This window comes from Canis lupus, chromosome X, assembly GCF_003254725.2.
Source record: "Canis lupus dingo isolate Sandy chromosome X, ASM325472v2, whole genome shotgun sequence".
NCBI lineage: Eukaryota > Metazoa > Chordata > Mammalia > Carnivora > Canidae > Canis > Canis lupus.
Genome location: NC_064281.1, coordinates 121515698 through 121530737, shown reverse-complemented (window position 1 = coordinate 121530737; position 15040 = coordinate 121515698). Strand labels below are relative to the sequence as shown.

Sequence of the window (15040 nt, the reverse complement as noted above, 5' to 3'; positions counted from 1 at the left end):
GCACTGGGGGTTATTCTGTATGTTAGTAAATTGAACACCAATAAAAAATAAATTAAAAAAATAATAAAATAAAATAGTCCAAGAAAAAAAAAAAAAAAAGAAACTAGACCACTCTCTTGCACCAGACACAAAGATAAACTCAAAATGGATGAAAGATCTAAATGTGAGACAAGATTCCATCAAAATCCTAGAGGAGAACACAGGCAACACCCTTTTTGAACTCTAGAGTCTTTTATGCTTTTTTTTTCTCAACAGCCACCAGTGATTTTTTAGTTCTGTTCCTGAATTCTGTCTCCGATATTTTACTTAAACCCGTATCCATTAGATCTGTGGCACAGAGTATCACCACCGGTTCTTTCCTTTGTGGTGAATTCTTCCTCCTGGTTGTTTTGTCCAGTGCAGAACACCTTGCGAGAAGTGGTCACTTTTCTACTTGTAGCGTTCCAGCTGTCCTTCCTTTACATCTCAGGTGGAATTCATAGGTGTTCAGGGTGGTTTGAAAGTTATATAGCTAAATTTGGGGGACCAGATGAAATGAGGACCTCTACTCTTCCGCCATCTTGCCTCCTTCCCGGGGCTAAAATTCTTTACTCTGGTTTATACAGCCTGAGAGTTCTGATACATGTCTGCCAATCATGATCTCACATCAGCCTTTCACCCTTGGTTGACCTGTCATATTTCAGCCCCTCTTAGGTAATACTGTTCCCACCACTGGACATTTGAACATTGCTGTAACCATGGCCTGCACTGCTCTCGCCTTCTTCCTTCCCCTAGGTATCCCCTACATGTCCTTCAGGTCTCAGCACCCCTGCCATTTTCATAGGGAAGACTTCCTTGACTTTCCAGACTGATTCATATCCCCCTTGAGAGTTCTCATTAGCGCCGTGTACCTTTCCTTCATAGCACTAGCCATATGTGCCATTTTATATGTATCGGCAAGTATGATACTTGGAGGAGATCCACAAAGCCTCAGGAGTGATTTAAAACAAACGAACAAACAAAATTACAGTCCCTCCACATGCATTCCCAACCCACCCACAGGTCAAAATCTCAGTTCCTTTTGAATGAGAGAACAGCCCCTTGGCCTCCCTGCACTACAGTTTATGGGGGCACTGCCTATGCTGAGTTCTCCACACTTGATGAGTCTTGACACTAAAAGTTTTCTCTTGACACCAAAACTTTCTTTTTCAGGCACCTGGCTCCAATAGCCATGAGTCATAGTTTTCAAGAGGATGGCCTTTGCCAGGCTCCACAGAAGTATGTGTGTGTGGTGGTGGTGGTGGGGGGGGGGGATAGGAGAAGAAGAATAAAGAGGCCAAGAGCTACACCCTTTATTGTCTTTGGACTCTTCTCATTGTACTCACTGCCCAGATCCCTGAACTCTAGAGCCACGCTTGGCTTGGAAGAAACACTCAGGGAATGTTGCTTGATCCTTTGCATCTCTGTGCCATCCATCCGTGGAAGGAGATGCACTCAAAGAGCTTTTGCTGCCACCTGAATGGATGCTAGGGCACTGGGGTAGGGGTGGGGTGGATCCCCTTGATGGATATGACAGAGTTTATCCTTCCACGTTTGCTTGGGGGGATGATTTCCTTAGGGTCTGTGGTCACCCCTTAGACTATGCCCTGAGTTAGGGCAGGTGTACTTCTGCTCTGACGTACAGGCGTAGGTTCAGCATGTACTATAATGAGTGGAACGCAGAGGGTACAGCATAACTCCTTATTGGATGAATACATGAAGGTCTTCGTTTTGTCTGGGGGAGGCCCTGGGAGCACCCCCCACCCAGGGTCACAGGGATGGATTTTCCTTCCCTGTGGGGAGAAGGGAGGGAGGGAAACAATAAAACATATCTTTCCTTCCCAAGCGGGAGGGACAGGAAGTGCCCCATACACGTGGCCCCCGGAGGCTAAAGGAGCACTTGCATTTGGAGAAGGCTGGAGGTTATTTAGGAGAGGGGCAGCCCAGGAAGGGGTGGGGGGAGCATAGACAAGTAGGCAAAGGCTTCAGAGCTCACCGAACGCCCACTGGGCTGGGGTGGACTGGGCTGGGCCTGGCTGGGCCCCTGAGGGGCCTAGGTCCAACATTATATAGGGCAGGACACAGCCTTATTCCGGGCATGGTGGTGGCACGTCAGGAGAGACAGACTTGCCCCCCTTTCAGGGGCTTTGTTCCTAGGAAACTGCAATGGCCATCGCCAGGGTCTGAGGAGGCTGGGCTGGAAGATGGGGATCAAGCCTGAGAACACTGGGCCAGCCCTCCCTGCCTTGCAGGAGCTCAACTCCACAGCCTGGAAATTGTCATCCCCAGAACCTTCATGACTAAAGGCTCCTGAGTTTCTATTACCCCCTCCCTCACTGTGGCTCTGACCCTGACCTCCCACCATGTACGTTACAGGAGACGGGGCCTGGGTAGAGGCACTGTACCCATCATGGCAGGGAATACCGTATCACCTCAGGAGAATACAAGAACGTGGAATCTTCAAAACACTACAACGTACAGCCTCACAGGGGATTCTCGCGGCCTCCCGTTGGGACAGGAAGATGACTCTGATTGGCAGATGAGGAAATAGGGGTTCTCCAAGGAACTATGACTCTCCGAGGCAAACATAAGGGAACCCAGATGCCTTAGCTCCGGCCACCATAAGGAAATACCACAGACTGGGCAGCTAAACAACAGACTTTGATTTTCTTAGAGTTCTGGAGGCTAGAAGTCTGAGATCAGGGTGCCAGCACGGTGGGTTTTGCAGAGAGCTCTCTTCTGAACCTGGGGGTGGCTTCCATCTCTTTGTGTGCTCACAAAATGTCTTCTCTGTGCGTTTGGGGTAGGAGGGAGGGGAGAAAGAGAGACGGTAAGAGAGAGAGAGACAGAGACAGAGAAACAGAGAGAGGGAGAGAGAGAGAGAGAGAGAGAGAGAGTGAGTTCTGGCATCTCTTCTTAGGAGGACACTACTCCTATCGGATCAGGGCCTTAAGATCTCATTTAACATTAACTGCCTCCTCATAGGCCTTATCTCCAAATACCGTCACTGGGGTTTAGGGCTTTGGCATACAAACGTACATACACATACAGTCATACAAACATTGGGAGGCAAAATTCAGTCCATAGCACCAGGTGCTCCGTAACGGAGCCCTAAAGAACATGGTTCGTTTTACTGCTGCTTCTGTTCACTGCATACACAGTTCAATGCTTTTTGAAAACTGCATCTACCCGGTGACTGACCCAGCCCCCCTGTCAAGCTACAGAGCATTTGTGTCTTCCCAGAAAGTACCTCTGACCTCCTTGCCAGTCACTCCTACCTCCCTTTTGCATTCCTGCTCTTGCACTCTGTATCAATGGAATCATACAGGGTCACACTCTGGTGTCTAACTTTTCTCACATGGCACATCGTCCGTGAGACACACCCATGTGGTTGTGAGGGTCAGAGGTCCACAGAGAGGAGATCACTGCAAGCTCCTTGTCCATTCTCCTGCTGATGGGCATCTGGGTTGGCTCCAGTATGGGGCTATTGTTGTGAAAGCTGATGGGAAAGATGATGAAAGGCTCACATCCTTGAGTGAGTCTCTTTGTGTTCCATTCCCCTGGGCGAGGAAGTAGGAGTGCCAGGGCTGGGTCACAAGGTAGGTAGATGAGTTGTTTGAAATGATTGCACACAGACGTCTAAAGATGGCCTCACAATTCACACTCTCGTCACCAATTCTCTACGTGAGAACCATCCCCATCCTGACCCAAGGCAGAGGCAGGCTGGCCACCATTCGAGGCTGGCCACATCCCAAGTACCACCCACATTTGTAGTGAGCCTGTTGCCACCCAGCTCCCCCAGAGGGACTGTCGTGTGTTACAGAGAGTACTGCAGGCAACCAGGTGTGTGAAGGACCCGTGGAAGACATGCTGCCGCTTACCCAGCCCAGCGGCACCCTGAGTGGGGAAGCATGAGCACCACGTTGGGGTGATGCTCCAAAGGGCTGTGTGAGCCCAAAAGGAGCCGCCTGCGCCTGTGAGGTTTCAGTGGGCAGGTAGACATGCAGAGGGAGCTGGCGGCAGCTGGGAAGAAGCTGAGGAGGTACTGTTTCCCAGGTAGGAGCAGTCAGCAAGTACCTGGGGAGGTACTGTTTCCCAGGTAGGAGCAGTCAGAAAGGCAGGTTTAGAAAGGGAGGAGTGGGCCCACTACCCAGGAGCTACCCAAGAGCCTGTGGAAGGTTTGGGGCAGTGCAGGGAGCCCCCAGATGCTGGGAGCAGCAGGAGCCGAGTGTGTGAGCAGAAGGGGTGGTGGAGGAAGCGGGCTGGCGAGCAGCCAGAGCAGTCTTTGGCTGGCAGGGACGTGGTCTGAAGCCACAGTTTAGGAAATGTGGGTGGGAACTGCCTGGTAAGGTGGTAGGAGGGAACTCCAGGCTCTCCCCAGACGAGACAGGAGGGGTCCGTTGGGCTGTGCACGGCTTGAGCCCTTGGCGATTGTGGTGTAAAGCAGAGAAGCCCTTCCCCTTCCCAGGTTGTGAGCAGACTACGCTCCCCCTCAACCTGTGAAGATTAAGGGACACATCTGAGGTCACCCAGATGGGGAGCAGTCAGGTGAAGAGAAACATTGAATCCCCACCCCCCCCCACACCCCCGCTGCCACGCCTGGGTTCTATGTGCTCAGCTAAGCTTGGTCTTCATTGGTCTTGGTCTTCATTCCCAACAGCTACTACCAGAGGAGGTATGTTATGGGAGGGAGCATCCAGTCGCCCAGAGGCCCGGGCCTTCTGTGAACCCTGATTGAAGCATCTCTGCAACACCCCACAGTGAAGTGTTTCTGTGTTTATTTCTCCGCGTGGTTAGCACCTGCTGGGGGCTGGCTCTGTGCAGTGCCCAGGACTGGCAATCAGGGGGACCGAGCCAAAAGCCAGAAGACCCTGTGAGCTGGACCAAGCAGGCGGGACACTTCATTCCTTTAGGAATTGAACACCTAATTGAACACCTGATTCCTTTAGGTCCACCAGGGAGCCCAGCCACCCACAGGGCCTGGATGGTGGTGGTGGGGGTGGGAGGAAGAGGGCAGAGTGTGTTTCAACATGGTGTCACACAGGACTCTCAGATGTGAGCGTGGCCACAGAAACTCATCCCTGCCCCTGTCACCCCACTTGCCAACACCTCCTCTCACAAAAGGTGAGAGGAAAGACAAGTGCTGGCGTGATCCCCATGTCAGACAAGGGCCTGCCCATTCTCTGGGCCCACACAGAAGTGAGAAACCTGGGACCCAGCTTGAGCCCTCCCTGCGCCTTCTCCCTCCCTGAAGCCTGGAGCACCCCCCCCCTTTCTCTCAAATCCTCTGCCTGAGGAGGCCCAGGCCATCACCATCTGGTCTGGCCTACTGCAGAAGCCACCCTCTGCTCCAGGATTACTACCTCCCTGCTGCCCAGTTCACCCCACAGCGGGGCTGATCCTTGCCATCCCCTTACTTGAAACCCAACAGGGCTCTCCACAGCCCTTGGGGGGTAATGGTCCCAGATCCCTGGCAGACGGGGGCAGGCTGACAGATTTGGGTGCTTGCTCCAAAGAAGGCACCAAGGGCCTCCAGTGGGCCAGACTCTGCTCCGGGTGCTGGGCACCCTGGGGCGAGAAACATGGGCAAGGCCCCTTCTCCTGGGGGGCTTGCCACCTGGGGAGGGAGGCCCTGATGCCCCAAAGCTGAGGCCCAAATCTCTGCTATCTGTCACACGATGACCCATAAAAACAATGCCGCTGATGTGAATATGGATGGAGAGTATTCCAGATTCCACTTTTTGCTGTGGGTGGACGGGCAGAGGAGGCCTCAGGGAGGAGAGGACGTTTCTGCCAAGATTTGGATGAGGAAGAGGAGGAGGAGGAGGCGGAGGAGGCCACTACCAAGGGAAGGTCTTGGGGTGGGTTTTCCCACACAGAGGAGGAGGGAAGGCAAAGGCCACAGGTGAGAAAGGGCCGGGTGTGGTGCTCTGGGGCAAGCCGAGAAGGCCGATGAAGCAGGAGTTTGGTGAGAGGTGCTGGGGGCTGCTGGTACGGAAAGAAGAGCAGAGGAGGAGGCCAGCTCCCTGGGTGGGGGTGGAGGGGTGGGGGGAGGGCGTGTGTGGGGCAGGCAGGGAGGGGGAGTGGTGGTGGGGGGCAGCAGAGAGGGACTGTTGGCCAGGGAGGGGACTTTGGAGTTTCCTTAGTCTAGGGAGATGAGGAGCCACAGGGAGGACTTGACACTGGGGAGGAGCAGAATCTGGTGGTGTTGCAAAGAGTTCGCCCTGGCTGCCACGTGGGTGGGAGGAAGGTAGACAGAGAGGCCAACCTGGAGGCTGGGAGAGCAGGAGACAGGAGATGAGGCCAGGAACCATGGAGACGTGGAGAGGGTTAGCAGGCATCCACTAGAGTTGACAAAATCCCACAATGGGTCGGATTGAGAGCGGAGAACAAAGGAGAGGGGAGAAAAGAATCCTGGCGTCTTTGCTGGAGCAACCAGGTGGAAGGCGGAGCCCTTGGGGGATGCCCAGGGAAGCGGCCGGTGTGTCCAGGGGGATGAAGTGCTCCTGTCTGGACATTTGGACGTCTTCATTCTGAAGTTCCCCTGGACCATCCAAGTGGGCAGTTTGGTGAGCATGTGCGGAGCTCAGGGGAGGGGTCCCGCCCAGACACAAAACATTTGGAGCCGTCAGCAAGCAGAGGGTCTCTCAGATGAGAGGGCCTCAGGTGAGAATGGTGTTGGAGGCCCCAAGGGTCCTGGGGCTGAGGCTGGGAGCCCACCTCCACCACACTGAACTCAAGCAAAGGAGAAAGAGGAGGGAGTTCCAAGGTTGGGCAGGCAGAGAGGGAGGAGATTAGCCCAAAGGTGGGGGCTCACAGAAGCCGAGGAAGGAAAAGGTTTTGAGGAGGAAAGAGGGTCAGCTGCGCTGAGACAGTGGAGCAAAGTGAGGGCTGAGAGGTGACAAAGGAAATGTAGTTGAGGCGTCACAGCCCAGCCCTGGCAGAGGAGGGGAATGGGTACCCCAAGGGAGAGCCAGAGAGTCCTGGACCTGGAGTCAGCAGGTATGGAAGGAAGGAGAGGAGGAAGAGGCGAGGCTGAAAACCGAGGGAATGAATTGACAGTTGGCAACATGGGACCCACATACATCCCCGTGGGAGCGCCCTCTCTGGGGAATGATCCCAGATAGATCATGGCGGGAACCAAGAAAGAGGACAACGTGGGGCACCGGCCATGGTGGGGCTAACAGCAAGGTTTGGTGGGCAGAAATCGTCACGGTGGGCGTTAAGGGCAGCGGTTCACCTGTATCAGGAGAGGCAGTCTTGGTCCTCAGTGGGGAGAAAGGGAGGGAGTCCACACACGAGGCGGACTGGGAAAGCTGGTTTGTGGCAGAACCCCTGCACTTCTCCATTCACCCGGCACTTACCACCCAGGAGACAAGAAAGCTGGGGAGTAAGGCCACACAGGCCAGCCAAGCTCCAACTATGAGACCAATTCCAGCGTGACCTGCTTCTGGGCCATGGGTGAGTGTAGAAAACATGAGAGTGCCTTCGACCTCAATGCCAGGAACTCTCTCGTAGAAACAGGCCAGTGAGGCTTCCCAGCACCGGGGAGGAAATGAGTAAAGGAGGTTCCCAGAAGAGGACCTGGGAATGGCTGACACACTTGTGCAGGGATGCCCAAGCTCACCGCCGACCAGGGCAGGGAAACACAAGGCACACAGTAGTGAGGTAGTGCTTCTCCCCGTGGGGGTGGGCAAGTGGCCGAGGCCGGAAGGGACCAAAGGCTGCTCAGGCTGTGGGGCACACAGGAGCATGCCCATGCTGCTGGTGGGAGTGAACACAGGTTCAGTCACTCAAGGGAGATAACAGATTAGCGACGCCCGGCCATGGCGGTGATGGGCACCCAAGTGCCCGATTCCCAGCAAAACCAACCCTTGGTGTATGTGCCAGAGCCCGTCGTGCCAACAGCGGCTCAGCATCGCAGGGCGCTGGTGGCAGTAGTGTCTGTAATGCCTGAAGACTGGGAACAGTGTGAGTGCCCTCCCCTAGGGTCTCAGGCAAATAAGCCAGGGCTGAGATTCCACAAGGAGCGTGAGTGAGCTGGATGCTCAGGGAAACCGTGACCAGGAGAGCTTGAGAGTGCAAAGCAGGTCACAGAAGAGGATGTCTGGCCAGATGCCAGGCAAGGAAAGAGAACGGGGGGCAGACAGGGAACAGCCGTGGAAGGTGTGACCTGGAGGGAACCTGTCTGCCATCTGAGTGGCAGGGAGGCCGTCCACATGGCACCAGACTCCCGTGACAGGACAGGTGCAGGGTGGCCAGAGACCCAGAGGGACTGGAGCCCCGTTTCACGTGGTGGCAGCGCTGGCCTAGTGCCGTGACTAGCGTAGGGAGCAAAGGAAAGGGGAAGGATCTGTGGAAGAAGGCTGAGTCGGGGACAGACAGTTGGCGGTCTCTGGGGAGGCACGACAGCCATGCTGTCCTCAGAGGCCAAGGCAGCAAATGTCTCACAGTCCATTAGGCTGGTGAGGGCACAGGGGGCAGGGGCCACACCCAGTGCTCCACTCCCAGCCCATTGGCTCTCCTGGACGCACCTTCAGGTAGAGTCCCCAAACCTATCGCTCCGCTGAGGCCCAGAGAAGGGGTAAGGACTTGCCCAAGGGCGCATGGTAAGTAAGATACAGGCCCAAGGGGTTGACCCACAAGTAGCAGAAGCTCGTTCTTGGGATCGGGACTTGGAGTGAGCAAAACAGGGGAGTCTGAGGCACCCTCCTTGGGGCTGGCCACTGGCGCTGGGGTAGCGATGCGCCTTGGCCCTTCGTGCACCCACAGCGGCCTCGGCCCCTGCGCAAGCTTGGGGACTGCCGACCCTCCATTGGGGTGGAGTGTGTGAATGAGCCTGTGCGCATGTGGCAGTTACCGCACGTGACCGCACCTGGACGAGGTGCTTCTCGCCTAGCTGGGACAGGACCAGTTCTGGAGGTGGGGGAGGAGGAAAACAAGCGAAGAAGCCCCCATAACGCACCCCCCACACGCACACACCCTGTTCCCCACCCATGCCAGAGCGCAACGCGGGCAGGCGCGTCTCAGGCCTGTCCAGCCGCTCTCCCGTGGGCACCCGGGGATGCGGACCCCTCGCCAGGCTGATGCCCTGAGGTCACGTCCCGCGAGGGGCCGGCGGCGGTGGACGGGCTTTGGGTCTAGGACGGGACGCCGAGTCGCGGACCCCCAGGGTCCCCACCTGTGCCAGCGGCCCCTCGGGGGCGGGGGAAGGAGCGGGTGACGTCACGCGCGGTCCCGGGGTGCCCGCGGCGGTGGCCACAGCCCGGCCGCGTGACCCGCGCGCGCCAATGGCCGGGCGATCTCCGGGGCGACGCGGAGGGTCCGCGCTCTGCCGCCACTGCGCCCTCGCCCCGAGTCCGCACTGCAGAGAGTGGTGGCGAGCAGGCGCCGGCGCGCCGGCCCACGTGCCGCGCAGAGAGAGGGACGGGCAGAGGAAGGAAAAGAGGGAGTGAGAGAGCGCCCCGGGCAAGAGGCGCGCACGACCCGGCCGCCGCTCCGCGCAGCCCCTGCGCGCCTCCCGCGGGGACCTCCACCAGGGAGGACCCCCACCCGAGGAAGGTACCAGACCCGGGGAGGGTGCGGGCTTGGCCCCCGGGAAACCCCGCCGCCCTCCGCCCGCCCCAGCGGGACTGCGGCAGCCCGCGGGGGCAGGGGGACGGGCTGGGGAGGGGGCCGTGGCCCCTGCGGGCCGGTGGAAGGCGGGGCGGGGCGGGGCGGGGCTCGAGCCTGGGCTGCAGAGGCGCCGCCCGGGGGAGGAGGGTCACCTCGGGGTGGGAGGTGGGGTGTCAGCCTTAACCTCGCTCTCGCCCGGTTCGTATTCACAGGCTGTGGAGACCTGGGCAGTTCTCTCTGAGTCCTAGGCTCCCGCCCCAATTCATTCTCCCCCACCCGCCCAGTACCATCCTGGTCTGCTACGGAACCGTTTCCTGCCCCTAGTATTAGCCCCGCGCAGGCGGAAATTGCGCGCGATGGCGGTGACGATGCTGCAGGACTGGTGCAGGTGGATGGGCGTCAGCGCTCGAAGGGGTCTGCTCATTCTGGGCATCCCAGAGGACTGCGATGAAGCCGAACTCCAAGAGTCCCTGGAGGCCGCCCTCTGGCCCATGGGCCACTTTACTGTGCTCGGCAAAGTGTTCCGGGAGGAGGATAATGCCACCGCGGCCCTAGTCGAGCTTGACCGGGAAGTCAACTATGCGTTGGTCCCCAGGGAAATCCCGGGCACTGGGGGTCCCTGGAACGTGGTTTTTGTGCCCCGTTGCTCAGGCGACGAGTTCCTCAGTCGCGTGTTCCACTTCCTGGAGCAACAGGGGCAGACGGTGGAGAGTGTGGCTGGGGCCCTGGGGCTGGGACTGCGCAGGGTGTGCTGGCTCCGATCGGTCAGTCAGGCAGTCCAGCCCTGGGTGGAGACCATGCGGTACCAGCGCCTGGGCGTGTTTTCCGGGAGGGATCAGCCCGCTCTGGGGGAGGAGTCCTTTGAGGCTTGGCTACACCACACTGCCGACATGCTACATGTGTGGCAGGGGGTCTCGGAAAGGGAGAAGAGGAGGCGGCTGATGGAAGGCCTTCGAGGGACGGCCCTGCAGCTCGTGCACGGACTCCTGGCCGAGAACCCTGCCAGGACCGCGCAGGACTGCCTGGCGGCCCTGATCCAGGTGTTTGGAGACAATGAGTCCCAGGCCACACTCCGGGTGAAGTGCTTAACTGCTCAGCAGCACTCAGGAGAGCGGCTCTCTGCTTTCGTGTTGAGGCTGGAAGTCCTGCTGCAGAAAGCCATTGAGAAGGGGGCCCTGGCCAGAGCCTCAGCTGACCACGTGCGCCTGAGGCAGGTGCTCACCAGGGCCAACCTCACCGAGCCACTGGATGAAGCTCTGAGGAAGCTGAGAATGGTTGGGAGGTCTCCAAGTTTCCTAGAGATGCTGGGGCTTGTTCGGGAGTCTGAGGCATGGGAGGCCAGTCTAGCCAGGAGTGAGAGAGCCCAGGCGGAGGAAGGGCTGGCGCCCAGACCAATGCCCAGGCTGATGCCAGAGCCGACGCTAAGGCAGAGGATGATAAAGTGGACGAGAAGGAGCAGGAGCAGCAGGAGCGGGAACGGGAGCGGGAGGAGGAGGACGACAGTGATGACCGTGATGCTGTCCCTGCAGGCCTAGGTCAGGCACGACCCTCAGAGGCCCCTGGGGGCCCCACCCCTGCCCAGATGGGCGCTGCTTCCAGGGCGGGCCCAGGAGGTCCTGGCTATGAGCCAGAGGGCCTCACCCGGTCAGGAGACAGGGAGGCTGGGGAGCCCCTCGAGGAGGGGCTCAAGCCCATCCCAGACGAGTCAGGAAACGAGGATGGGGCTGGGGGGCTGGGCCTCCCCAAGTCCTCCTCAGGCAAATAGGCTCGGAAGGCCCAAGGGCCCCCCTCTCCTCTCAGGCAGCCGAGTTCTGGAGGCAGGGGGAGGCCATGCCAGGGCGCAGCCTCACCCCACATGAGGAGCAGGGCCGAGGGAAGGGCCCACCCGGCCCAAGCCAAGCCCCCCGGGCACTCCACCACCCCAAAGGGGACCTGAACACTACCATCAGCCCTTCCAAGTGACCAAGATGACCATGCTTGACACCAAATGGGGCGGGGAGACCTGCCCCCCACCCTCCCATGGCAGCACCACACCCAGCCCCAGTCCAATCAGGCACACCCAATCCCTGCCAACTCAGGCAGCCAGCCTGGGAAGCACCCCTCAGTGGCCAGCCCCAGCCTAGGTGAGGGGCACCTGAAGCCATCTGCCACCCACGCTGGACTGGAAGATGTTAGGGACCATCTCAAGGGTGCCAGCCTCTTGGGCCTCCCAAAACGGGGACCCTTGCCCACTGACCCCCGGGGCACGTTGCTCCATGTTCTGGGAAGCCCACCTGTGTCTCTGTAAGCTCCTTAGTGACCCACGCGTCAAGCTATCCCTCCTCCCCACACCCTCCCCCCCCAAACACACACCACACACACACACTAGCCATCATTCCCATGCAGAGCCTTGAGGTGTGCAGGAACCTGCCATGGGCGTCTTGGCCTCCCGGGGCACCCACCTGTCAGCACAGGTGTCATGAGCTTCAGTGTCCACCAAGGCTCTGCTCGCTCTCCTCCACTGTTGTGAGCTCAACCTCCGCTTTCTCGGTGTAGATTTAGGCCGAATGCTGCTTGTTCTTGTGGAGACGTGTGTGTGTGTGTGTGTGTGTGTGTGTGTGTGTGTGTGTGTTCTTATCTGAGCAGCTGCCCTCACCCCACCCCGGAGACCCTGAGCCCAGTTCCAGGAGACGGCGGGAAGGATGGAGGAGGGCACGGCCGGTGCTCACCCCGCGTGACCTCCGGAAGGAAGAACTGGCCCAAAGGACGGAGGTGGCCTGCGGCTGTCTCCATGGGAACTGTGCTCTGATGTGCCGCCTGTTGTCACTTGTGACTCAGTTTCCTTGGCTTGGCCAAGGGTCCCCTGTTGCCTTTTCAGCATCCTGGGACTGTCCCGTGCCGGCCATAGGGCAGGACCAGGCCCCAGCATGTCTGCCAGAGGGGGGGTGTCCTGGCGTGAGGGGACATGGCCAGTGTCCGTCGTCCTGGCCAGAGGTTGATCGTGGCCCTCGGGAAGGGAGACTATGGCAGGAGGGCCACGGTGGTGGGGGATGCAGAGGCGCCCCGTTTGGGACCCTGAGAGGAGGGAGGCTGTGACCTATGGGCTCTACTGACCGTCAGACGTTCGTTCCCCTCTCTGTTGTCATTCCCTGTCTTCAATGGTTGCAGTATATTTTCTCTTCAATAAATTTCATTGAATGTTTCAGCCATGTCTTGCCTCTGCTCTGGGCTCTGGAAGGAACAACTTTCTACTGGAGCTGCAGGAGGGGATGGGGTTGTGAGTGGCAGCATTAGTGTGGTACTGGAGTATTTCAGGGGTGTATCCAAGAGAAGTTGTGTAATCACTTGGGCGGATGGAAACTGGTGAGAGGAGCTTACTAGAAGTGTGGCTGGTTGGGGCCACTAGAAACCTCAGGCAGCCCCTAGGAATAAAGAGGTTAGACCGTATAGTGAGGAGGGGACAGCAGGTATCCTGAGGATCCAGGATTTGTGGAAACGCTGTATGCCTTAGGACATCCACTGGGTCTGAAAGTTCAAGTGCAAATCCCATAGACAAGCCAGTCTCCGAATTGCCTGGGTATGTTGTTGGATAGACCTATCATCAGGAGCTGCATGCTGGTGTGTGTGGTGAAGAGATCGCTCATCCATTTACAATCAGCCTACACCTGGAAGCCAACAAGAAGCCAGGCTCCATGTAGCCTCTGAAGGATTCTTTGGACTTGGGGGTGTGTGATAGCCAAAGATTGGGCAGGCTGGGTTCCACAGACCTCACGCCATGTGTAGTGGGAGGAAATCCTTGGGAGACAAACGCAGTCATTCAAGAAGACCTAGCTATCAATTTTTATGCCTCTAATGTGGGAGCAGCCAATTATATCAACCAATTGATAACCAAAGTAATGAGACACATAGATAATAATACGTTAATAGTAGGAGATTTCAACACTGCACTCTCAGAAAAGGACAGATCTTGTAGGCGGAACATTGCCAAATAAATAAGGGCCTTGAATGACACACTGGAACAAATGGATTTCACAGATATATACAGAACATTCCATCCTTTTTTTTTTTTGCTTATAAACAAAAATTTATTTCTTACAATTCTATTTTTTTCTATTTTTTCCCATTTAAATGGGAAATGGTAAATTGAACACCAATAAAAAATAAATTTATTATTAAAAAATAAATAAAATAAAATAAAATAAAATAAAATAAAATAAAATAAAATAAAATAAAATAAAATAATAAAATAAATGGGAAATGGTTCTCCAAACTTTTATTTTCAGGCTGTAAGTGTCCTTACCTCTAAAATGAGTCTCTTCTAGACAGCAAATAGATGGGTCTTGCTTTTTTATCCAATCTGAAACCCTGTGCCTTTTGATGGGATCTGGAAGCCCATTCACGTTCAGAGTTACTATTGAAAGATATGAATTTAGTGTCATCATACTACCTATTCAGTCCCTGTTTTTGTGGATTGTTTCCTTGGACTTCCTCTTTCTTTTACAGAGTCCCCCTTAATATTTCTTGCAGAGCTGGTTTGGTGGTCACATATTCTTCCAGTTTCTGCCTATCTTGGAAGCTCTTTTTCTCTCCTTCTATTCTGAATGAGAGTCTTGCTGGATAGAGTATTCTTGGCTGCATGTTCTTCTCATTTAGGACCCTGAATATATCCTGCCAGCCCTTTCTGGCCTGTCAGGTCTCTGTGGAGAGGTCTGCTGTTAACCTAATCCTTCTTCCCATAAAGGTTAGGGATTTCTTGTCTCTTGCTGCTTTAAGGATCTTCTCTTTATCTTTGGAATTTGCAAGTTTCACTATGAAATGTCGGGGTGTCGAACGGTTTTTATTGATTTTAGCGGGGATCTATCTCCTGGATCTGAATGTCCTGTTTCCCTCCCCAAGTCGGAAGTTCTCAGCTATAATTTGTTCAAAAACACTTTCTGGTCCTCTGTCCCTTTCGGTGCCCTCTGGAACCCCAATTAAACATATGGTTTTTTTTTCCTTCTGAGGCTGTCATTTATTTCCCTTAACCTTTCCTTGTGATCTTTTCATTGTTTTTCTCTTTTTTCCTCAGTTTCCTTCCTTGCCATCAATTTGTCTTCTATGTCACTCACTCATTCTTCTACCCCATTAACCCTCGTTAGGACCTCCAGTTTGGATTGCATCTCATTTAACTGATTTTTAATTTCGGCCTGATTAGATCTAAATTTTGCAATCAGGAAGTCTCTTGAGTCCTTTATGCTTTTTTCCACAGCCACCAGTAGCTTTATAATTGTGCTTCCTAATTGGCTTTCTGACATCGAATTGTAATCCGAATTCTGTAACTCTGTGGGAGAGAGTAGTGTTTCTCACTCTTTCTTTTGTGCTGATTTCTTCCTTCTAGTCATTTTGCTCAGTCAGTGCAGAGTGGCTAAAAACAAGTTGTACTGAAAAA

General features: G+C 55.7%; 2 protein-coding genes across 2 annotated transcripts in view; both read left to right on the top strand.

Annotated features, from left to right (window-relative positions):
* LOC125754645 (paraneoplastic antigen-like protein 6B) overlaps window positions 1-12817 on the top strand; it is a 36510-nt gene extending 23693 nt beyond the window's left edge. The window contains exon 3 of the transcript XR_007409382.1: window positions 12201-12817. The gene's annotated coding sequence lies outside the window, so the exon portion shown is untranslated. The remainder of the gene's footprint in view (window positions 1-12200) is intronic.
* On the top strand, window positions 9316-12817 carry LOC112643020 (paraneoplastic antigen-like protein 6B). The gene is given in 3 exon segments (XM_025420824.3): window positions 9316-9579; window positions 9846-11010; window positions 11013-12817. Coding segments are annotated over 2 exon segments (1407 nt in total). The 5' UTR covers window positions 9316-9579; window positions 9846-9989; the 3' UTR covers window positions 11399-12817.
* Window positions 12818-15040: the final 2223 nt, after the last annotated feature.